Source organism: Lagopus leucura, unplaced genomic scaffold (assembly GCF_019238085.1).
Source record: "Lagopus leucura isolate 7727_CA_CO unplaced genomic scaffold, USGS_WTPT01 Super-Scaffold_739, whole genome shotgun sequence".
NCBI classification, from domain to species: domain Eukaryota; kingdom Metazoa; phylum Chordata; class Aves; order Galliformes; family Phasianidae; genus Lagopus; species Lagopus leucura.
This window is the reverse complement of record NW_024962255.1, coordinates 10,014,018-10,039,516: the sequence shown is the minus strand read 5'-3', so window position 1 is coordinate 10,039,516 and position 25,499 is coordinate 10,014,018. Positions and strand designations below refer to the sequence as shown.

The window sequence follows — 25,499 nt, the reverse complement described above, 5'->3', positions numbered from 1 at the left end:
CTTACCAAAAAGGTGTTATAAAGAGATAACTTATAGACCTTTCTTAGGAAAGGTAGGAAAAAATGCTAGGTAGAAAAAGGAGGGGAGAAAAAAAATAGACTTCAATATGCAGAGATATATTTTGTTTTGTTTACAGCATCTATTGTGCAGGTAAAAGATCCAATTGCTGCTGTGTACTTTATCATTTTGGTTACAGCATCCCAATAATAAGTTAGGATTGAGCTACTTGAAAATTTTTCTTGTGGAAAAAGACCAGCTCTGACGAGCTATCCTATATTCAATCTACAATAATGACTTTAGGGAAAAGGGGCTGATTAAAATTACACACAAAGTTGAGATTTCTTTTATTTAGAGTAACCACGTGCAAAAAACATCTGTTGGTATTGGAATTTCAATGTTTTTAGACTTTGATCTTGCAATGAAATATGTAAAATCTCTGGGAAGCAACATAATAAAATCATAAGTAAAGAGCAATCAATTATATGAAAGATGTTTTACAGAGATGCTAAGTATGTTAGTAGTGACTGAAATGACTTCTGTGTATTTTTGTGATAAATCTAATGAGCACGTAACATACAAAATGCATAATTTTATCTTAATTCTGTATTGCTTATTTCACCAACCATTTCTGAAACACCTTATAATGTTACCTTCTATGTAAATCTCTGCAGATGTGGAGTCTGTTCCATAGATATTTGAAGCAAAGCACGAGTAACGTCCTGTATCCTCCTCAAAAGCTTCAACAATTACCAGTGAGTGTCGATCACCTGTCTGGATAATTTGAATGTCTGGTGAATTTTCAAGCTCCTTGCCTTCACAGTACCACCTGCAAGGTAATACATAAATAAATAAATAAATTTGGTTTTATCAGTAAAAGCAACTTGACAACAAGAATGACAACACTGGAAGTCTTTCTGATGATAAAATGGGTAGTTTTTAGCCTGAAGGTCCAAGCAGAGTATTGCAGACAAGCTGGATCAACAGTCATAGAAATAAAATATTTACAGCTTCCACAATATTCAGGTACAGCAAATAATAGAGCTCCTTTCTTTGCAGTATTTTAAACATACTAACAAACTAGTTTATATAAGGGATGTATTTTTCCTGATTTATAGAATTCAATAGTAGGGCGGAAGAAAATGAAGCTATGAGGTTGGAACACTATCAGTCCAGCTCTGAATTCTCTTAAGGTGCATTTAGATCTGTGTTGTAGCTTAAAGTGTAGCAAAAAAAAACCCCACAAAACAATCCTTAAAGAAGCAAATTTCCTTTGAATTTTTGATTCCAAAGTTCATGTTGTCTCAGAATGTGACTTACAGGAAATTTCATATTACTCTTCATTTTGTGAAAAAGTAAGAAAATCTGCTTTTGGTAAAAAACAAAAAACAAAAAACAAAACAAAACAAAAAAAAACCCCCACACATAAATACAGAAAGAGAAGTGATTTATTAAAATATGGTGATACTTCCTTACAGGGCAACAGCAGTAAGAAATCTGGATCCTGAATTCTTTTCTGCATGACATTGCTCTATTTCTCTTTGAAACCCAGCTAAATATCCACAAGTGTTTTGGGTCCTTTAGAGACTTCACATTCTCATCTAAGACTTTCCTAAGTGCTCTTAATTCCCTCAGTTTTCAGAAGGCTGGTTTCAGCAAATGTAGGAGCCCAAGGAAAAGAAAAAGCAGCCCCCGAACAGACAGTTCATTGAGATGTGTTCATCTCAATGTACTCCCCAGTACAAAAAAGACAGGGATCTCTTGGAAAGAGTCCAGCGGAGGGCCACGAAGATGGTGAAGGGCCTGGAGCATCTCCCCTATGAGGAAAGGCTGAGTGAACTGGGTCTGTTCAGCCTTGAGAAAAGAAGACTGAGAGGGGACCTGATCCAGGTCTATAAATATCTAAGGTGTGGGGGGCAGAATGGCGAGGCCGGACTCTTTTCAGTGGTGAGTGGAGACAGGACAAGGGGAAACGGCCAGAAACTGGAGCATAGGAAGTTCTGCACAAACATGCGCAAGAACTTCTTTACAGTGAGGTGACGGAGCACTGGAACAGGCTGCCCAGGGAGGTGGTGGAGTCTCCTTCTCTGGAGATGTTCAAGACCTGCCTGGATGCCTACCTGTGCGACCTGCTGTAGGGAACCTGCTTTGGCAGGGGGGTTGGACTCGATGATCTCAGGAGGTCCCTTCCAACCCCTACAATTCTGTGATTCTGTGATTATTGCTTGATAAAATGAAAAATACATAACAAAAGGAGAAAAACCATGTGGATTTGCAGAACCAGACTCAAATTCTATAGGACAACCTAGGTTTTATAGAGAAGGTGTAGTACTATGTATAGAAATCCAAAGTTAAAAGGTTGGGATGATGTTCAGTGATACAGCTGTTTTTAAATAAGTAGCTAAACTTAAAAAGCCCCTCTGAGATGCTATCAAAGCAATGAGAAATGCATTTACTGTTATATGCTATACCAAATAGGATTTGTTGAAGAAAGACTAAGGATATTTTGATTACTAAATTGTAATATTTCCCACTTTCAAGCTCATACTGTAAATTGTTTTGGTACAATTCTGCCTTAATATAAAAAACACGCGTCTGTCTAACCAGTTAGTTGCATTCACCTCTTGGAAACAACTTTTTATGGCATTTTGTGATGCAAATTGCGCATGGAGAAAACCCCAAATGAATATGCTGGGGATAAAAGAAGAAAGCTATAAGGAAGTCCATAGTGTGGAAAACCAGTACTTAATAGAAGCATATTTTGCAATCGGAAAAAGGAGCCTCAAAAGGATTGTGAGGTATAAAGGAGTACAGAACTGGAACTTAAATAGTGATTAGATAAGAAGTGAACTGTACTGTTTGTGCACCATCAATATCAGCTGCCCAGCATGGCTTTCTTAAAGTAGGCAGGGTATTCCCCAGTCCACCTCAAGTTGCATGCTACTGTAATCTGTAGCTGTACAGTTCACTGACAGCCTGGAAACTGTGCATGTCCACCTGCTATGGTGGGAATCTCCTGAACTGTAGAATGAATTATACTGCTTGACACAATTTTCCCTTTACAAAGGCAATCCACAATAGATAGATAGATCTAAAACTTAAAAGCCTTGTTTTGTGTTTACATTTGCCTGCTTATCTTCTTTTACAAGCTTCCACTGTAATGAGAAATGAAAGTTCTTCTAATAAAACAATTTTTGTGAAATTGATGTTTCTGACTTGCAGCAGGCAGATATGTAGTAAATATCACCATGTTAAAAGAAAATGCCAGTAGGGTGTGAAATGCCCTATCTCTCTTTCATGACATTTCACAGCTGAAGTACAGATTTACTACAATAAAATATATCCACATCCTCCTTGCAGGGTTTTACCAAAGTGAAACTGGTGCTGCTTTACACAGAGAACTTCAGCCAAGGTTATCCAGTTCTCTTCCATTTGAGCCTATAGAGGTCTGATAGACAAGGTCTTGCAGGTACTGGCAGCATTACTTTAAAACGTTACCATCTTAATGTTCACTTCTTTCCTGGAAGCCTCTCAGTGAAGAAAGAATGACAGGTTCCAATGTATTTGTGGGCGCATCTGTCCCTGGTCTGGCCCGATGAAAATGGGTTTGCACAAGAGCACTGGACATGCAGATCTAGGATAACTGAATTATACAAATTCTCTTCTAACCCACTTCTGATACCTGCAAGTAACCGTAAAAGAAGGGGTGGGACAGTCAGGTGGCTACAGCTGCAGTCTTTGTCCTATGAGTAATTAGATAAAGCTTTCTTCTTGACTAGCTCCCCAGGAGTATTACCTTTGCTTATCTGTTCTGTGATGCCCTTTCAAACTTGTAGATACAGACGTAACAGTTCATAGTGGAGATGAAATGCAGGGCCCTTGTCATTCAGAACACAAACTTCTAATGCCTGGGATAAAAGAATAACTCTGCAGCTGTAAGTAGAGGAAATTTTTAGCAATCCCAAGGGAGAAATGCAGTAATATGCACCAGAGAGCTGATTAACCAGATACTTTGAAATTGATTAGTGCCATTTTTAGATTCCAGACTAGGAAATCATATAGGATTCCTGTGATCCTCAAAGGGTTTTTTTAAAATTCTGTATATAACATGATTTAAGATTCGCAATTGGTGATAACTGGCAATGTTTATGTTTTCAGAAGAGAAAACTTAATGCTCATACACAGTTGAGTTCCTGCAATCACATATTGTGTGCTTGGATGTACAAGCAGACTTTTAGAAAGGTAATTCATGTAGGCAACTGTGTATGTTTGGGAGCTGAGTCATGGCGCTTACTCATGTCTTTTTATATACCTACCTCATACCTCTTCCTTACAATGTAGTCTTGTTTTAGCATGTTAATTTTAGAAGATATGAAAAACTATCTAAGAGAATATCCATGTTATAAAACATGATTTCATTTTAGCAGCATCTTTCCAGAACATTAAAATAACTTACGTACTAAAATAATATTATATTTTTGTGTCCACCCAAACGTAGTTCCTTAATCAAGACCCATAATGTAAAACACACACAATGCTGCAGTACAATCATCAGTAACGTGTAAGAACTTTGTGTTCTTCCTGATGAGCTTCTCCAGCTGTGTTAGTGTAAAGATAAGTCTGTAGCGCATGACTTTGTGAGGCAAATTCTAAACAAAATTAAACGCATCATGTAAGCTATTTTCTGCAGTTATGTTAGTAGCATATAAGTAGAATATTCCTTCAGTAGACTCATGCAAATGATGAAGAATGATTTATTTTTTAAAACTTATTTTTTCCCTTTGATTCCAAAATTTGCAATGAAAGTTGTTTAAAACTTCAGCATTTAGTTTCTGTTTCAAATCTGGATTTAGTTCTCCTATGCAGTGTGTTTTTTAGATACTATCTTCACAGTGTGAAATTATTTTCAATTTGATTGTGTGCTGACTATGTTATTTGCTTTCAGTTCTTAGATGTAAATAACAATTTGCTCCTATAAAACTAGACCTTAGGTAAACCTTTGGTGTGGCCATTTGTATTCCTTGCTTATTAACGTTTTTATTTTATTCTTATGATTAAAAATGTTGTGCATGGTAGCAATTAAATGTCGGTTACGAAGGGAGCTCTGACATTGAGATACGTGGCATGACTGAAGTAGCAATATTCTCTGTCACTGGCATTTCATTCCTGCTGCAAATTGTAGTGATAGCTTCATCATACAACACAGATTCACATGAAGCACAAGCAGTGTCATCTGCTGTGCCAAAGTCATCCTAAGTATTAGTCCATCTACTTGATTGGAGTTCTGTGTAAGAGAAGTTCGGCTGTCTAGGTTTTGAGCATTAAAACAGGTAAATGGTTTCATTTGGCAGCCAGGAAAAAAAAATTAGTCAATCTGATGTGACTCCAGAATCTTAAAAATCAGCGACTGGTTACAGATCTAGTCTCAAACAAAGCGGCACTAAAATACACTTTTTAAGCTTTGTATGCCTATGTTAAAGAATGCTTTCATGGAAACCTTATGACATACAGCCTGTTTTTAGAACTTTAAATCCTCATGACGCTTCCAGGATGGCTGTGTATGCCATGCAGTGTGATTCATAAATAAAATTAACCTAAGAGTGATGTGCCAAACAGTTTGGAAAAATGTAGGCACCTCTGAGCTTGAGAAAATAAGGAGTGCTTGCCTCATGGAAAGAGGTGACTATCATACCTATCATTACTCATAAAGAAACAGAGCTATACAAGGAAGCATGGGAAGGAGCAAATATGCTATGCATGACTCTTAAATACTTATTCCTTACCTGCATTATAGTCAGTAATCTAACAGTAATTGTAGTAGTGCTCTTTAGATGTGAACTAATGTTTGCGCCAGCTGCAGGCTCTTATACCATAGTATCAGTCTTTCTTAGTCTCTTCTGTGTCACTGCATTTAATTGATGATACTGAAAAAGGCTAACATTTAATTGAGACTATCTATCTAGAAAGAAGTCTCAACAGGCTTCCTCTACCATAATAGCTCATTAGATTAACCTGAGTTATCTTAAAAGTAATTGGATGTGTCTATCTGGATTAATTCAGGAAGGTTTTAGCTTTCTTTACAGAGGTACTTCTGTCAGTTTCCAGTTTCTCCTCTTGCTCCTCCATCCAATTTTCTGCCCCTTCGTGAGCTCTTATGCACTAGTTAGCTACCCACCAAGCCTGTAAGTTATACTGCTCTATCACTGCCAATGATATTTTGACCCTGATCCATCCTGAAAGGAACTTACAGTTTTTATGTCATCCACTTGGTTTTGTACTGTTGTGCTTTCAAATGTGATATCTGAATGTTCATTATACTTTCTAGTCCTATCCATTCTTGTGATCAGCTTCTCTCTAAATCTCCTCTCTCCGATTTCCTCCCTCATAATTACCATTACAGTTTAACTACATGATTTCTACAAGTGGTGACTGAGAAATAACATCGTAGAACTTGCTGAATCTTCTTGTTTCACACTGCTCTGGGTTCCCAAAATACCACTACAACATTATAAGTGTAAATGTTACAAGCTTTATGAGTAACTTGGGATTCATTTTTGTGATTCAGAAGTCCAGTGTAAGTCCCAGGACACAAGCAAATATGAAATAGCACAAGTGTCCAAGGAATACTTGTTTATTTGTGGGCCTTCAGCTAGATGGAGGAAAGAAGAAATCATACTTCAGAAACAGCCACCGTTTAGCTTTCTCTCATCAATTTGCCACCTTGCTAACTACTGAATTCCTGAGTCTAATGATTTTTGTGTCTGTCTGGCTATCTGGCTATCTATCTATTGGAATTCTTCTCTTCTTGCACAGCTTCACGCATACCAAACTAATTCACCACAAACCTCAGAAAACTGTAACTCCAAAAGCAGGGCAGTTGCCAGCTGTGAGCACAGCTCCACAAATTCCACAGCTATGGCCAACAAGATGCTTTCATCACTGTTTTGGGAGCTCTACACAGCAGATTAAAGATGAGCACTATTTTTAGTGAAGAAACGTGCATTCAGAGTCTTGGTGATTAATGGAACACATACCCCAGAATTTGTTACATTTTCTGTTTTCCTCTTGTGGCAGTGATTAAAAAGGCTATGATGAGGGAAAGCACATGAATATGTATTACTCATGCAAATGACTTTTTTACACTCATTCTTTGCGTAACTCCTACACATGGGTGGAGTTGAAAGAATCTTGGATGAACAGGACAAATCTTGATAACAGATGATTATGATCAGCTAACATTCCCAGCTTTCTCCCAGCTGACAACACATGCATACATACACAGACAAAAAGGGACCGTTTATACTTGCACCCTTTTGTGGTAAATCTTTAATTTCTTAGTTTGAATTATGAAACTGTGAAGTGAAGCCTGATGTTTTTCTTGAGCTTGGCTGCTTGGGACTTGCCTTCTCTATGGGATTTTTTTCTCCATGTCTCTATTTACCTTGGCCTTGGGATTTCAGCATGTGAGTGGGTAGTTCCAAAGTAACCTCTGTTTTTTGTCACACACTCAAACCCTCATGCCCTAACATGCTGCACTGAATGCGAGGTACCTTCCCTTCTGTCACTTCACAGTAGGAGCATTCAGTGGAGCAGTTAGTGCAACTGGTAGATAAATGCTTTGTATTCTCCAGTAACTTGTCTGTGTGTCCACGTCCCTAGGAAGGTATTCCTTCCCTTCTGATCTTCTCTGTTCTTCAAAAACCCTTCTTACAAGCAAGAGCCAGTAAACCATGTACACACTTGTGATGGAGAAGTCCAGTGCGTGACAGCAGTGTTTTATCCTTGGACAACTCTGACAGATACCTGTTCTATGAAAATGTAACAGCTCCCATATTGACTGTAATGCACTTACGTAGATTATTATTTAAAATAAAATTAAACATTGAAACAAATTTCAATGGAAAACCTTTTGTTCTGATGGGACAAAAATTCAATTCCATGGAATTGAATGGTCCCTGAGTTAGGGTAGGCATTCTGCAGGTACATGGGTACTCCATAGGATGAGTCACTGTTCTTGGATTCTTTGATTTGCCCTTGTGAGGTTTCAGTAACTTTATAGTGTCAGCTTCTAATTCAGATACTTGTTTAACACCCAAACTTAGAAGGCATGAATACCTTTTCATTTTTATGTATGTGTCAAAGGCATGGGTATAACATCCTTTGGAAAGGATGATTTTGTGGCTTTCTGGAGAAACACTCACTAATACTGTGCATCAAAGCATGTGGCCATAAACAAATAAACTGGTGTTCACCTTTAAATACAAAAAAAACTGGATTGGGTTTGTATACAGGTTTATATGCATAAGAGAAAATTTTCTTTATTCTCTTTGTATTATAAGTTATGAATGAGAGAAGAAAAAGAAATTGTTGCTTATGTCCATGGATCCTAGAGGCATTTTTAATATCAAAAAGATTTGTCAAGGCAAGTGCTCAGACAGATAAGTCTCAAAGCCTTTATAATTGATGTATTCAGAAAGGCATGCTAATATCTAGGGAATTATATTTCCTGTCTATTTTCTGGCACCATTTTCTTCTTTGATCAGACTACTCTATGTACTTAAGGGCTGAATGCATGAACTCCACCATAAGTATGCCTCAAAAGGTTCGTTTCAGCAGTAACTTTGGACAGAAAGTGTATTCTTCCCAAACAAGTTATTTCTCCAACTTCAGCTCAGATACCTCTTTTTAAAACCAAACCATTGAGTCTTTCCTATTACTGTCATGGGCAAGAGAAACTATGTGGTACCATGCGTCAAAGTTGTGTTAGGTACTGGGAACCTACACAATTTTTATGAAGGCATTAGTGGGGTAGAATGATGTTAGTCACAGTTCAATAACGTGCTGTAAAATATTCTTTCTTCTGAAAAATAGTATCTGATGTGCCAGAATACCAAGAGAGTGAAAGACAAGGATTGTTTACTGCAGAAATCTTTGGAGCTTCCATCTTTGTAAAATTAAATATTTTTCATTTGATAATGTTGCATATTAGTTTGGTGGGAAAGACGATAATAGTGCTGACTGCAGCAGTGCTGTATCCAGAGTTGTCTGAGTATATTAGGAAGACAAGGACTGTTGTAATGAGCTGACAATTGGAGAATGTGGGCCATCTGTGAAACTCACAGCCCCTTAATTACATGCTGAACACAAACAGTTCTTTTCAGTGTTTAGAAAAATGACACAACTCTAGAATGCCCATAAAGGAATCTATTTCTGATACTGCAGACACTAGCTTGCAAATAAGTATTGTGCTTCTCTAGAAAGTGGATAGAATTTTCCTTAATGTTGTATGTATAGTCCCAGCAAAGGAAATGTGATTCCACCAATGTCACTGAGGGGTAAATTTGGCTAATTATCTCTATGAGAACAAATTCAGATTTCGAAACACTGAGACTGAGAATTTTCAAGGTAACTTTAAAATGCATAGTAATCTATTTCTCATTTCATTTATGACATTGATGAGTAAAATGCAGCTCTTTCACACTTCCTTTCACCTTAAGTGATCTTTGCAAATGTTACCTATTTAACCTTCAAAATTCTCATAGATAAAGGTGAAAACTAAGTGGTCAGATTTAGCAGGCTAGTCATCCAATATGGATAAGTGTCATTTAATGCGTCCTGCTCTTGATAGAATAGATCTGATTTTTCTGAGCTCATGGCAGAATTTTGTTAGAATCTGACTTAGAACTGAGATGCTGATAGTTATATAATAACTCAGTTACATTCCTTTCTTTTCTGTTCATTTATGGAAGGCTTTGACATATAGGAAACTGTTTGCTCATAGAACCATAGAATGATTTGGATTATAAGGGATCTCTGAGATCATGTATTTCCAACCTCCTGCTATAGGCAGGGACACGTCCACTAGACCAAGTTCCTCACAGCTCCATCCAGACTGGGCTTGGATGCCTCCAGGGAGGTGGCCCCAAGACCCCTCTGGGTAACTGTTCCATTGTCTCACCACCCGCATGGTAAAGAACTTCTTCCTATTGTCCAGTCTACCCTCTTCCACACTAAAGCACTTGATCTCAGATCAGTTAGTGGTGTTTTTATTAGCCAGTTTACACGATCAGCCTTGTTTTCTGTTAACTTCTCACTCAGAAGTTAGTATTTCTTTCTATTGTGGAAATACAATATTTAAAAACAGTTCTATTAAACTCTAAGAAAATAATATGCCCAAGAATGCATCACTTTAAAATGTAACTATTCTTTGTTATGACTTAAAGAACGCATTTCTTCATTGTAATCAATTTCAATAATGAAGATTAAGGGACTTCTGCTACAGATTCCTGGAATATATGCATTAAAATATCTGAAAAGAATAAGGCATACACCTACTGTTACGGATATACAAAATGACAATATGTTTACGCAGAATGTGTTTACCTGACTTCAGGTGTGGGGATTCCTACTACAATGCAGTCCAATTGCACTTTGGTTCCTTCAGGAACTTCCCTGCTCTTCAGTTTTTGAGTGAAGCGTGGTGGCTGTCCAATAGGCTCATCAGAATATGCAGATTCTAACTCTGTTTTTAGTTCCGCACTTGTCAGTTGGTTGATAGATTCCAAGTTTTCTGCTAGTTGATCATCTATTTTCTCAAACGTTTCCTCTGATTTGTTTTCCAAGTCTAGAGGTAGCGGAATGGAAAGCCTCTCTCTGTTTTCTGATGTACCGGAGAGACTAGAGCTAGCTTTTTGAGCAGACTTGCTCTTAGAATCAATTTTGCTCCTGTAATTTTTGCAGGTTCGGGGTCTTATTCTTTCAGAGTTGTGAGCTTTGAAAAGTGAAGAAAGTTCCTCAATAAAATCTGCTGCCTTGTTTAGGAATTCCTTCTTTGATTCTGATTCAGAAGGAAGGTGTTTCTTTAGATCTTGAGGGCTCCCTTTGGAACCTTTTATATCTGTGGCACGGTCCTGGCAAAAGTTTGCAGGCAGGCCATTGTCTGACGTTTTTAAAGCTGTAGAGTGGGCCATTTGTCTGTTTTTTCCAGTGTTTTTCAGTTGATCTGGGAGATGAAGCTCATCCTGTTTAGCTTCCAGTGGATTCTGATCAATAGCTTGTCTTGCTAGGTTTACACTTTCATTTAACTCTTCTTGACTCAAAAAGGCAGAGAGATCTGGAAGGTCATCTTGGGCAGCTACCTCATCTGAATCACCAGAGCTGTTGCCGTAGAGGAAGTTATGTGAAGTTGGTTCTGATCTGCTTCTTTCACTGTTCCCTTGATGTTTAGTTTCAGCTAAATAACTTTCTCTCAGAAGTTGAGATATTGAAGTTGAGGATTCTAAACTGTCGTCTTGCATGCTGCCAATAAAAAGGACAAATAGGACCACCTTAACAATAGCAAATTTGTCGATCGCACAGAATCTGAAAAGCAGAACACGTTTTCAAAGTGCAACTGTTTGCTAGATATTAACTGGCCTTGTTTTAAAGGCCTGTTTCAGTACATGCTGCCAGATACTATCACCTTTGCACAGAGGAATTCATCATTTATAACTTTCTACCATGGTAGCCTTGAATTGCTATTGTATTGCTTGATAATTTATACGCTGTTCCAGGCAAAACTTCAATTATAGAGTTATTGACTAAGTTTCAGTGCCAAATCTTTCACATTGCTGATGTGTGAGCTTAGAAACAACCTCATCAGATAGATTAAATGGCTGGCTATTTCAAGGAGTGTGAGTTGTGGAGGAACAACAGTACTTTTAAATTAAGTTTAATTTTAGCTTTAAAGACACTGAAGTAGTAAGTAAATGAATCCTCAAAAAACGTTTGAGGGATGAGGGGAAGGAAGACGGAGGGGAGAGAGGAACAAATATATTCTATAATGACAATTTTTCATTTAAAATTCTTAAACATATTGCATTATAGGAAACAATAATGATGTTAAATGTCCTATGCCTTCTTAAATTAAACATTGTTTCTAATAAGCTATCTATTTCAAGTAAAGTAGAGAATTTTGTCATTATTCAATACAAACATAATTTGTACCATGGGTTTTTAAAATCATTATCTTAGGTCATCCTTTTCAAAATCATCAGATTTTGAAAAAAAATGTACCACAGATGAGAAGATGAAGTCCATTTTTAACCTGCATTCCTGATAAGTAAAGCTAAGTTATTCCTTTTAATACCTAATTCAGTTCTTCTGCATATTATACTTCTTATTTATATAAGAGCTATTTTAAATGTAGAGTGATTCAGATATCTTATTAATGTGCTAATCTTAAGGTGGCTTAAATATGGAGAAAAATAAATATGTTCACAACCTTTCAGAGCTGACATCTCAAAAAGCTGAAACAAATGCATGAGTTTTTGCAGAATCTGTCTCTCAGAACATGGGCAGTGCACGATATCTCTTTCAGGATCTCTTCATCTATGGCCTGGCAAGCCTTGCTGTGGTGCTTTCTAATACTCCTACTCCAAGGTATCTGCTTTGTCACACTGCAGGTTCTGTTGCTGTAGTGGCATCAAGAAATGGAATTGTGTATGCACTTCCTCAGCCATTTCCAGTCATAGCCTTATGTGACAACCTAAGCTGCCAGTGAAAGAGAAGTAATAAAGGCATCTCTGTTGTAAAAGGCTTTCTGCTCTGTTAGAGGAACAGTTCTCCCTGGAAAAGGAATGGTGAAAAGCAAATGAGATTGTAACATCTTGTACTAATATAGTACCTGTTCCAGGACAATGAAAAACAGCCTTTCCTTATTTATAAAAAGGAAAGCTTCTATTTACACTTCTTGTGCAAATATTCTAGTTACATTCTTGTGTAAATAGATACACTTCATCAGTGAATGATCATAAAGCTATTGTATTCTGATGTGTGTTTTGAGACCTAAATCCCTCTGGCTGATGCACAATTTGTTGTGATGAAGTTCTATTTCCTATGTAAATATTTAACATTTTAGTTTGTATTGATTTCATTGTTTTGGTAATATGAAACAATCAAACTCAGTAAGACAATAAAGGCACCTGATCATATTGATAAGTTTGTGCCTATAGGAAAAACTACAATTCAAATACTGTATAAACTATATACTTCTAAATAACACATCTGGTCCCCAGTGCAAATTCCAGCTGTAAAGCAACACCTGCCTCACTCTTGCAACTGAGCCAGGGTCTGCAATACTGATCAAATGCTTGGTGTTAGATTATCTGACACAGTGGTGAAGTGAAGCTGTGGTGCATAAGAGAACATTGATTTGGGAAAGCCACGTGAGGTAATGCTATAAGCTGCTTCATGACTGGATAGAGTATGTAACATAACCTCATCGGAGAACAAAGAGGTTTCCCTAAGGCATACAGTTCCAGTTCTATGGGCACCACTTTTGCTTGCTCAGCTTTTACTTCTTAAACAGCTGTGCAACCTTACTGTAGCTGAATGTTTTTAAAGGGCTATATTACGTTGTTTATATACTGATTGCACACTCCGTACTGTAAAGGTCAAAGCTAAATCTATGGTTTCAGCTCTAAATTGTTTAAATACCTTCTAACGTAAGGAGTTCATAGCTTGGGAGGCAAACCTTGCTTGCACATGAATGAACTGCAGACATAGAGCTTAGCTCTGATGAAGGACCAAATTGGCTTTTAAACTGCTTCCCATGTGCTGCCTTCTACTTAAAAACAGAGGGAAAGAAACAGAGTCATAGCCAGCTCTTTTCTCTGCACCATACAGCTGTTTTAGCCTGAAAAAAAGAAGAGAGCAGCGTGTACTTCTAGGTGAGTGTCATAGGAAGTACACTGTACATTCCTCTGGAAGGACACAGCTCCGCACTAACCTCTATGCATGGCAGTGGCTGAATGGGAACATCTAGCTGTAGGTATCTTTGTGTACTTTTAGATGCTGCAGCTGAAGGTTGTATTTTATGAGGCTGAAGAGGTATAATGTAATTGCAAAATTTAGCTTGCTAGTTTTCTTGGCTGAAACATTTCAGAATGGCATGTTGTACTTTGATCTCCAGAGTCTGTAAATGTCATTAGAGCTGAGGAAGCGCTATGCAGTTCCTTAGAGAACAGTCGAAAGTCTACAGAGGAAATGCAAATGTGTGATCAAAACCTCCCTGAAATCAAGGAAAAAACTTCTGCATTAATATTATTGATTGAGTTTATAAAAATCATTTGTCTACACAGGCTTTCATTTTCCTCTGCTGTAAAGATATTGCTTTAATTAATTTTTCATGTAGGGGTTATGTCTATTTCAGCAGAGGTTGTTAAGCACAGTGCAGCTTTTCTGCACTTAGCCATAGTAAAGCAACTGTTTGCTCCGTACAGTTGAGACTTTGTTTTGAGTCTTGTATGTCTCCTATTCATCTTTTGAACAATGCACTGAAACATGAAATAGTTTCTGCTAATTTTCTTAAGGACTGTTAATGCAGCATAGGGAGACACTCTCAAAGCAGGTGTTTTTGGTTTGGAAAAATAGTTTTATAATTCAAGATTGTGGAAAAGAATAGTGAATAAGCAAGTGTCTGATAGCCAAAGGAGGGAAAAGACATGTAAATTACTGCAAAATAACAAAATTGTGAATGCTTGTAGCTGACGAAAATATAAAATGATAAAGGAAATGAAAGTGATCAAACAAAAACCTCCCTACACTGATGGCTCGTTTTGACTAGTTGTAATACAATTGGACAAAGCATCTTCTGTTCACGTGACCAGGCTAGACTGTGCAGCCATATGTGGCAGAGCAAAATCATTTGTCTGTTTGTCTGTCACAGTTCTGAGAGGACATGTAGGAAGTAAATGAACAAATCACTGTTTCAAACTTGTCTCTGCCCATCTGAGGACAGCTGAGCAGATATGAGTGGAAGAAAACAAACAGTTCTCCATGAAATCAGCTGGAACAACTTCCTTATATCCATTGGAACAGGGGTAGAAAAGAGCAGATTGTTCTTTCTGGTGGTGGGAAGCAAGATATTGATGAAAACAAATCTGATGCCAAATTCTTAGTGCTTAGAGAGTCTTGGTGGTAGGTTTTGTGGTTTTTTTTTGTTTTTTTTTTGTTTTGTTTTTTAGCTCACTCAGAGTCAGAATATAACTAACTCTATTTTCAGCTTGTGTAGAAGACAATTTTAAATTCTATTTTTAGTAAGGGAGAAGTTGGGTACTAGTCAAATTAGCACCTTAAAGCAGTGCTTTGCTACCTGAAGTTTTAAGACATTTTGAATGATGTGATATTTCTCATGTTGCTGTGAGACTGATGGACAATCCAGTTACAAGCATGCCATACAAGATGCCCAGTTTCTGTCCTTTTCTTCCCACCCCAAAAGGAGTTCTTCTCTTCAAGCAGTACAGAAGTCTGATGGTGGAAAGAAGCACTGGGTAGGCTGAGGCCATTCAGATTTCACAGTTGATGGAAACTGGCTTTGTTTGAAACGAGCCAAGCATACAGCCTGACAAGGTCTGGGGGCCAGATAGCAATAAGGCCAAATTCAATATATTTTCTAAAATACATATGTGAACTGTCTTTTCAGTGAGCAAAAATATATAACCAGAAGAAAACTATGCTATTACAGGTTTGATTAATACAAGAATAATGCAGACCTTATATAGTCAAAATAGGTATTTAAGCTCCAAAGTTAAGACTTGGGCTTGAATCCAGTCTTTCTCTTTCCTGGACTGTTTGTATTGTTTAGATTTTGATGTTTTTATGTTTTGATGTGAACTGGCCTCAATATGCCCCGAGCCTTCTCTTTAATTTTTCCTAATTGGGCTTTGAGACAAAAGTGTCTTTGTGACTACATAAAAATCATCCCATACTCCCCCAGCAGTGGCACAGATTGCTAGGAGTGAGTCAGTGCATGGCATATGTCTGCAATATCACAGGGCAAGCAACAAGTACACCATAACTGCAAGTATCTATCTTGAGCTGTAAAGAATCATCAGTAGGGAAGACAGACATTAGTACAAATAGAGTAAGCAATAATCTGTAGTGTCAATGAAAGCTCTAAGAATTTTGCAAACTGGAAAAATGTCTCTATTTATGAACTGCTGTCAAGGGGAGGAATTGCAATGTTTAGTTTTGAATAGTAGTGAATAATAGTTATGAATAACTTAGGATTGAAAATGGGATGACTGACTTCAGCAGTCAGCAGTTCTCCAGTTTTAACTGGTTCATTACCTATAGCAGTAAACAAATACACAGGGGGCAGCTTCTTTTGCTTTTCCAGGACACTTACAGCCGTGACACTGGGCACCTTGAAAGGCCTTGGAGAATGTCATGAACAAAACTGACTGCATAAACTGGCTGCGTCTACTTCTGCGGTTCACTAAATCAGATTGCATGAGAAAACTAACTGCATAAGCTTTCGGATTTTCTATGAGCCTACACAGAACATTTATAGCAATGTTCTTTTATTAGCCAAGTAGTCTTTGAGATAAAATACGCACAGAGGTAGAATTAGATTCCAAAGATTATTTAGGCAATAGTTTAACTAGAAAATCATTGTATGGAAGGCAGGAAAATCACTCCAGGGAGCTTGTGCAGTGGAATGCTGTACCCTTTCATTTCCTATTGCTGAGTCATCACTAAAAGAATTGAAGCTTTTTCCTAAGAAAATAGTGGTACTGAAATCTAAGAAAACTGAAAGGAATCACAGGTATATCTGAGTGCATGTCCTGTAGTTTGTTTGGCTAGAAATGGTATTGAATGCTTACTGCCCTAAAGATGTCCTTTTCAAACACTCCTTCACTTATCATTAAATCATAGAGCTGCAGAATGGAATGGTTGGAAGGAACCTCAAAGCCCACCCAGCCCTAATCCCTGCCGTGGGCTGGCTGCCCCCCAGCAGCTCAGGCTGCCCAGGGCCCCATCCGTGGCACTGTGCACCTCCAGAGATGGCATACCCACAGCTCTGGGCAGCAGTGCCAGCGCCTCACTGTCCTCTGAGTGAAGAATTTCCTCCTAATATCTAACCTAAATCTCCTTTTTTTATTTTTGTAGATAAAGCTGTTCCCCCTTGTCCTGTCACTATCTGTCCACGTATAAAGCCTGTTCCCCTCATGCTTCTCACTTGGCTGTTGCCTTTGTCACCATTTCCGGTTGCTGTCTGTTGATGTGCGATGATAGCTGCTGGAGGACAGATAGAGACTCTACAATATAAAAGGTTAGGCTGGAACTGAGGAGTGGAACAAGATTAGCAGTCGTGTGTGTTTGGGGATGTGAGAATAAGGTACTTTTAATCACTGCATTTAGAAAGCTGTGTACAAGAAGGTGATTTACTTTTCTGTTTTAGACACATTAGCACTTTTGCATTCCATTCCTTGTAATGAATCAAGTAAGTGAAGGGGTTGTAGTTACATAGTGGAAAATGAAGAGAGATCTATGCCTAAGCTTCTGACAAAAATAAAAACACCTGAAAACAAGCATGCTACAGGTCTGTGTTTCAGAAATATTCTACTTCATGTGTATTTCTGAACAGCCTGTATATTCTTAATATTCCTTAATATTCAAAGAATATTTTTTCTTCCATTTAATAATTTCCAGATCTTAAAGCTTCATCTGATCTCAAGTTGAAAGAGGCTGGTGGCTTTATACTGCTCATTGTAACATTAATTTGCTAACAGGTGTGGTGTTAACAAATATCTTCACATATTGCTGCACTTGGCTTTCATGTAAATATCAACGGTTTAAAGAATGTTTAGTTATAGCTGATGTATTGGTACTACTGATTCTGCTCAATAAAGGAGCAGAGTCAGGCTCCCTTCTGTAAATAGCATTTTGGATAGGCCAGCTTCTCCCTTGATACGTTGCAGCACAAATCTGGACTGACTTCACTTAAGCTGCCCAGGATTTACCTGAAGCAGCTTTGAACAGAATTACCCACCCCAGCCTCACAGCCCCTCTCTTTGTAAATGCCAATCAATTGTTTTAATTGTTTCTTGGGCAACGTGCAAAATTCTTTACAAATTTAAATCTGTAAACTTTGAGAAGTGCTACCTATATATAGCTAAAGAGAGGAAAAAGGTAGCAATCGAGCATCCATTCTCTAGAATTTAGGGAAAATTTTATTATTTTTAATATTTAATGGCTCGGGAGCTGAAGAATATAGAATTGAATTACTATCTAAATGCACTTATACGTAATCTATACTAAACAATATAAATAATTAAATGTTAATATAGTCACATATAATGCAGTGTGATTTTTTTTTTTATGAACATGACATAAATAATATCAAACCAAATCCAAGTGATTTGTAGCTTGGAATATTTAAGATTCTAGATTACTTTAGTGGAGAATCTACCTTGATGTTTTTTGTAGTGATGTTGGTTTCCTTTAACACAGCTCTTCTTTTCTGTTTGGAGAAGTTCAATATTTCATTCATAGACATTTGAATGCAACTCAAAACGTTCAGATGTTGGAGCCTTACAAGCACTCATTTTGCTTTAGGAAACTTCTGATAAGACATATGAGCACTTGTTTTGCAAGCAAATAGTGCTAGAAAAGTGAGAGGTGAAATGTGTTGTATTTTGTCCCTAATTTCTCTTCCTTTTCTTACTGATAGCATAATTGCACAGTTCACAAAAGAAAAAAATGGAATTTATCAACTTAGAAATGAGATGAGATAACCTAACCGTAATCCCACCTCCAAATAATTCTGCAGAAGACACTCCAATAGGCCTATGTGCACTTGGACTTCGTGCCCTTGAATACTTTTTCACCTGACCCATGACCTCAGTGCTGCAGCAGTGGGCACTCTGCACAGTAAAATAACCATCTCTTCTTCACATAAAAAGCACAGGCAAAGACTTCTAACTTTGTCAACATTTCCTTCATACTATCATAATGAAAGAAACATTGTTTTTTTTTACTCTGATCACAAATATGTTTGTATATATATACGTATATATATTCACAGAATCATCATACAAGTAGTTCTCATAATGAGAACATAGATCCATTTTTAAACAGTGCCTCAAATTCTCTTGCTCCTTAGTGAATCTACCTGAACTACAAGGTTAAACAATACCTTTGTGAGACTCCATGCAAAGTCAAGTTGAAACTGAAAGAAACTGCATCTGATTTTTAAATTAGAAGGTTGAAAAGAAAAAGAGATGAAGGTAGTCTTTGAGGACTGCCTGGGATCTTCCTCTCCCACTGACCTGTGAAGGCAGGGCCACAGCTGCTAGGACAAGCTCTGATTGTGGTACTTCAAATGCCAGTAATACAGGACAAGTTTTTATTAAGTATGCAACCCAGATTCCTTCAGAGATTGCCCATGTGAGAAACGGTCTGTACAACAGGCCCAAAAAGACAGAGCAGAAGTCCATAGTTTGGTGCTGAATGTGCTTGCAAAGGTCCACAATGGAAAATACAACAAACAGGCGACAGTATTCTTTTATCCGGGTCCAGACAGTCACACTGCACTGCAAGCCTTTCATGGCTAAAACTGCAAATCCACTTTCACGGACAGTGACCCCAATGATTTAAACTAGGTCATTTCTATTATTCCTGCTATCAATATGTGTAAGCAGTGCAAAAATCCAGAAATGCATGAGGCTGAGGGCTACTGCCCCCAGTTTTATTTTGGCTCTGATAGTTAATAAGTGATTTGAGTACTGCGTAGCCTCACTCTACTCTGACAAAATACAACACTCCATAAGATGAATGTAATGAGAATTTGCACAACTTAAATGCTGAGCAGATTTCTCCATTCTACCCATGCGTGTAAGCAGCACTGATGTCAAAGGAATTGTGCGCATGTATCTGAAGACAAGACAAATGATTGCTTGTGTAGCCAGCCTGAATAAGCACAAACTGGACAAAGAAAAGCCCTGAAAAGCAATGGTATGCAAACGAAATACATGTGCCTTTGCACATCTATTTGTCTGGTGATTTCAAATCTATCGGCTGTTTTGTTTTTAGGATGCCATTCAGTTTTCATATAAATATTGGCTCCTAGTGAAAAAGGGAACTAAAGTCCTAAATGAGGCACAAAAGAAATCTGGTTGTAGTTTTTCTAACAAGGCCCAGTTGTGCCTTTTTTTTTCTTTTTCAAACTGTCACTGTATTTTTTATCTGCTGTTCTGTCCTTTTATGTTTTTTCACCAGTCAGAGCATTGTAACATAAAAACTTCCACTTTTCAATCATAATTATAAACTATTATGCTTTAAATGAGACTTAAGTGGAATAATTTGCCCATACTCATAGAATATTATTGTTTATGAAAACAAGTACACCAAAGTAAACTTTTTTTTGGCCAGTTAATTTGATGCCAATTTAGGGTGTACTGTCCAAGTGCTCTTATAGTTCTGTGTACATTTTTAACAAGTCACCTTAATCTTATATTTATTTACAAACACAACTAGATATCAAATTCTTAGTAGCTGTTGATAAGAAACAGCTTCTGCAGTAGCACAGCAAGACATATTGTAAAATCTCCAGAGAATGAATACGAGTAGCAAAACAGCACAGAATGCATTTCTTTCTCCATGATAGTCCACCAAATATAAAACCTATCTCCTCAATTGACTATAAATGTAGTCAAATATACTGCTTTCATACTGCTCAGCTGTGGGAACTAACATGCTTCTTATTGTTCAATTTTGTAGCCTTTTCAGAAAAAAAAAAAAAAAGGTCTACAAAGAAACCCAGAAAAATTAAGAAGGAAATATTCTGACCTTAGAAACCTTCAGGGGATATAGGAGTGGGAGAAGAGCAGTGCTGACATTTGTGAAATTGTTCCATTAACACTTGCTGATTTTGTTTCCGCTCTTAAACCCTTACAGCGTCTTCACAAATGTAAACCTCATGACCAAAACAAAACTGTTGATAAAGTAACCAGTATCGTTAACATGATTTGTATAATTTTCTGCTGGCGTAAACTGGAGCTAATCTGCTGTCTTCTCCATTGTTGGCATATTATTTTGTAAAACTCAAGATGGGCTTCTGATTACTGCTTAATGTTGCAATATATTGAGCCAAACATTTGCTACTGACAGTCAAATACTCTCTGAGAGAGAGAAAGAGTGCAGGAGAGATAGTCAGAGCTCAAGGGGGAGAGCTATGCCCTTCTAGCAGGACTGTTTCTGCAGCTGTTGTGTACATTAATCCAGAGAGCAGATCTCCCAGCACTAAATATAGCCAGCGGGGTCATTTTACAGGACAAAATAAATAAATAAATAGAGAAATAAATAAATAAATAAAGTATTTAACTATGGGGGTCATGCTAAATTAGGTTTGATTTTGTTTAAGAAAGAAACCCACGTTATGGCATCTCAGTTTAAGGCTGAACAGCAGATTGTAAACATTTCAGAGAGTGGAAGGAAAAAAGGCTGAAAGAAGAATACTGTCCCGGCAATGAACTTTTCAGGTCACTATTATCTTCCGTTGACTCTGGAGGAGTCAGACTGGCTCCAAGGGATTTTGAGAACCCCACCAATGCTATTCAAGCCCTTTATAATGCTGCAGAACATTGTTTCACTGTAATACACACGTCTCAGCGTAATTTAAGTCCGTCAGTTTAAAAATGATTTGTTCCCTGTATATGTCTTATCAGCAATAACTAGCATTTAAAGATACATGCTCATCAAACCCCTCTGCACCTGTGCTGCAAAATCAAAATGCAGACCAATCTAAAGTTGAAGCATTACCTTTTTAAATTCCTCCAGGTGTTGCTGCCCAATGCTGGCAGTTAGTAGCGATGACAATTATCCACGAATGTGAGATTAAAGGTAAGGAAGCAAGGGAATTCTTCCAGTCCCCAGGAACACAAACAGCTAGGAGTCCATACAGTGAAAGAAGTTAACCTTCGTTGTTATGAGGATGGCTGTAAGAAGCTGGACAACCTGTCACCACCGGAGCAATAGCATTTGTCAGTTGCAGGTCCCAAGTTATTTTGAGCAGCGTAAACCATGTGCCTGCAGAGCATTCCACCTCATTGGACAGGAGAATATTGAGCACAGGGAATCCACTGCTCCGACAGCACCTATGGACACCGAGTGCCTTCTCCTCACCCATGAAACAGACCCTACAGATGCTTACGTACGTTTTGCAGATGCATGCAAGAGGCACTTGTCATCTGGTTTATACTTCAGCCTTTTAGGATTATTTATTACTGCTGCTGTCTTTACAATTTGATCAAAACTTGAACATTATTGTCACTGGGAAACACATTAGTGAGTCACAATATAAAAGTTCTGCAACTCCAAATGCAAACTCAGCAAATGTGATTTAATAGTAGAATATTTCTGACTTCTTTAAGTGTTTAATTTAATAAACACGTAGAACAACTATGCAGAATTCCTTGAGGATGGCCTATAACTACAAATCCTAAAAATACTGTTTCTAAACTTGTTATTGAGTGCACAGAAATAAACTCCTGAGGGAAAAGTAATTAAAGAAGACAAATGAAACTTGGCTTTAAATGAAACAGAGATGTGGAAGAATTTCAAAATGTTTTAAGCAGTACAAAGAATATAGTTTACAAAACTGAGCTACCAGTTAAAACCATGAGTGACTAACACCTGCCACATCAAAAGGAAAATGCAGAGTACTTTTTCTTTTTTACTGATCATCTTAGACAGCAGCAGCAGCAGCAATAACAGAATCTGAAATTTTACATCATTCAGCTTACAAAAAATGCTGCTTGATTGTTGATATAATACTGAAAATTCTCATTACAACACTAGTTTTAAAATATTAATAAAATGATGTGCACATATTATGAAGAGTTGAATTATAGCCATTTTGACAACTAGTGATGTAACTAACAGGCTGTCTGATCTTCCCTCGTTCTCCCAAGTGAACGTTACCAAGTGAGCTCTTTTGCCAGAAAAGGGATTCTCCCGTGGTTCTTCGGAGAGGTGTTTTATGAGGTGTAGCAATATGAAAAATCAGAGGTAAAGGCAGTTCTCTTCTGAAAATTTTCCTTGGTGCACTGCAGGTGGTTATCTTTTGTTTCTCTCTTTTTGTAAATACCATTGTCAGAACAGCTTGTGAACCTCATCCCGTGATGTGGTTTCTTCAGGGATATGGAAGAATTGCATAGCTGAAGTCAGATCTTCTTTTGGGGACAAGATAGACATTTTATGGGTTCAGTGATGTCTAAGGTAACACTATACCTGGATCAGAGACCTAATGTATTCTTTTATAATGTCTGTAATAGTAGATGTGATCCATAGAGTGCTGACAGGAACTGCATGTGGATACAGTACTGCATACTACTGTGGCTTGAACATTAAATTATCTGTACGTGAAAGCTACAAAGTCTGAAGCTCAAAAATAAAGTTTGGCATACCTGATAAAATGATTGTAAATCCATATGGACCTGGGCTAAGACAGAATTATTACAAAATGTGCAGGGAGTCCTGTGGAGCTGTGGGCTGGTGTTTGTGTATGATACACAAAATTAAACAATTCAAAGTAGCTATTCAATCTGATTAAAAAAAAACCAAACAACCTCACACACAAAAAAAACCCACAACAACACAAAAATATTCCATTTTGAGAGAATTTTATGTAAGGTGCTAGAATTTCAGAAGTATTTAACAATCTGTACAACAAATTAACTAAGGGCTATGCAGAAAGTACAGCACTGAGAAACCTTAAAATTGAGCGACTAACACCAGGCAGTACAAGGGTGAAACTTCCAGGAAGCAGAAGATATCAAGGCATATGCTAAATGTGCAGGTCACTACAGAGCCATCATCTTCAGAAAGTCACATAAGAAAATTTCGGTTTGCAAATAACAGCACAGAGTCCATGAAAATATTTCTGTACCTTAGAGACTGCTTTTAGAGGACAAGCAGCTGCGGCCTTTGACTACCGAGTACTAAAAGTCATACTGTGGCACTTGAAGATAACATGACCTCCAGCTTTATGTCGTTTTGTCTTTTGGAGGAAGGGAACATTTGTCTCTCTACCATTAGGCTTAGTGTTCTAGAATAAAATACATGAGCACTACTTCTCACCAGATCTTGTCTGTCAAAGTCCAAAGTACCTTTACAAGTACAAGGAGTGAGTCTTGAAGCAGAACTTGGTATGTAGCTGGCTGACTGTTATTCCACAGTAGGATTATCAGACAGTACTTGTAAACCCTTAGCATTTATCATTATTGGAAAATACTTGATTTTCTAGATATTATGATGGGAGTTACTACAATCCTATTAATAGCATGTGCTGAACCATTCATTGAAAAAAGAGATGGGTTACACATTATTCAGCTGAAGACAACTGGTAGATATTTGTGTGGACTGCCCAAAATTATGTAAAGGGCTTACACTTTCTTTTGGTGGCCACCTGAAAACATCCCTTAATACCACGCATATTATCTGGTCTGACAGTAAGCCTGCAAATACAGCTGTGACTGGGAAGTACCTCTTGGAACATGGTATGAGAGAATATTAGAGCTTTGGAAAGTAAAAAAGAAAAGCATCTGAAGAAGTCATTGTCCTTTCCAACAGTAATCATTTTTTGAAACAGCTCAGAGAAGCAGCAGGGCTTAGCTTGTTGTTCCAGTGTAACAGAAGCACACAAGCACTTCTTTGGGGCATAAGGTTGCAATAATTCCAGGGTCACTGTTAAACCACAGATAAGACAGTATCATCTACCTAGCACATAGTATATATTTGCCAAATTAGTTTGTAATAAGAAATTATCTGCTTCATGCTACCTCAATTTCACAGTTACACATCTACAAAGCTTTATTTTGGCTTTAGGGGTTAGTGCTGGAAGTAGTGCTGACAGCTGCAGGGTGGCAGCAAGCTTTCAGACATACATTACTGGACATCCCTGATTAGTTTGCTACTTCTCACAGAAGCCAGCGATGAAAAACTGCTGGACAAACTTCAAAGTCACAAAGAGATCTCAAAACCACAAGTCACAGAGTGCGCTACAATTACGCTTCCTTCTGGAACTGATCAATCACTGTGAGCAACCTCTGCCTACCACTCCCCTGTATACCCAGAACCGTGCTGGTCCTCACAGCCTGTCCAGTGTTTAAGTTAAATACCTATCATCATCAAGGGCCTGGATATACTTCAATGTCTTTGCTTACAAGAGTAGTTTGTGAGTGCCACGTCGCAGTGTCTCTGGTAATGACAGCTCATTCTAATATCCTCTCACCTTTGTTTTGTTATTATTTCAGAAGAACATATCAGCGCTCAGTATACTTATTCTGGAGCATTAGAAAGTGTGACCAGTGTCTACAGGATAATTTTTATCTATTACAATCTCTTGGCTTAATTCTTAAACCAATAAGGATCAAAAGGAATTTGCAGTATGGTTAAAGATAGAGGTATGTCACAGGTTGTGATTTTGTACTCAGTGTTGGCCAATGGGCAAGTGCAGATTGTTGTTGCCACGTCTGCCTCTGCAAGGGACAGGCAAGAGTGCTGAGGCAGATCCAGAGATAGTTGATACAGCCTACACGTTTGCACTGGCACAAAAATAACAACAAAAGATGGTGGTTTGGTGCTGCTTCTGCATTGTGAAGAGCAAGTAGACTTCTGTACTACAAGCAGCAGTGGGCACTTTCTTTGCTCTAAAAGGACACTTGAGAATGAGACTA

General features: G+C 37.8%; 1 protein-coding gene across 3 annotated transcripts in view; it reads right to left on the bottom strand.

The window, feature by feature from the left end:
- Positions 1-25,499, bottom strand: part of MYPN (myopalladin) — a 69,609-nt gene that overhangs the window by 34,577 nt on the left and 9,533 nt on the right. Inside the window, exons 1-3 of one of the 3 annotated variants that reach the window (XM_042862866.1) lie at positions 21,583-21,821; positions 10,381-11,295; positions 651-826 (exon numbers count right to left, since the gene is read on the bottom strand). In XM_042862866.1, coding sequence (XP_042718800.1) covers positions 651-826; positions 10,381-11,294 — 1,090 coding nt within the window. In that variant the 5' untranslated portion in view covers position 11,295; positions 21,583-21,821. Of the gene's footprint in view, positions 1-650; positions 827-10,380; positions 11,296-21,582; positions 21,822-25,499 lie in introns of those variants that run through there. The other 2 variants (XM_042862868.1, XM_042862867.1) reach the window with 2 other exon arrangements.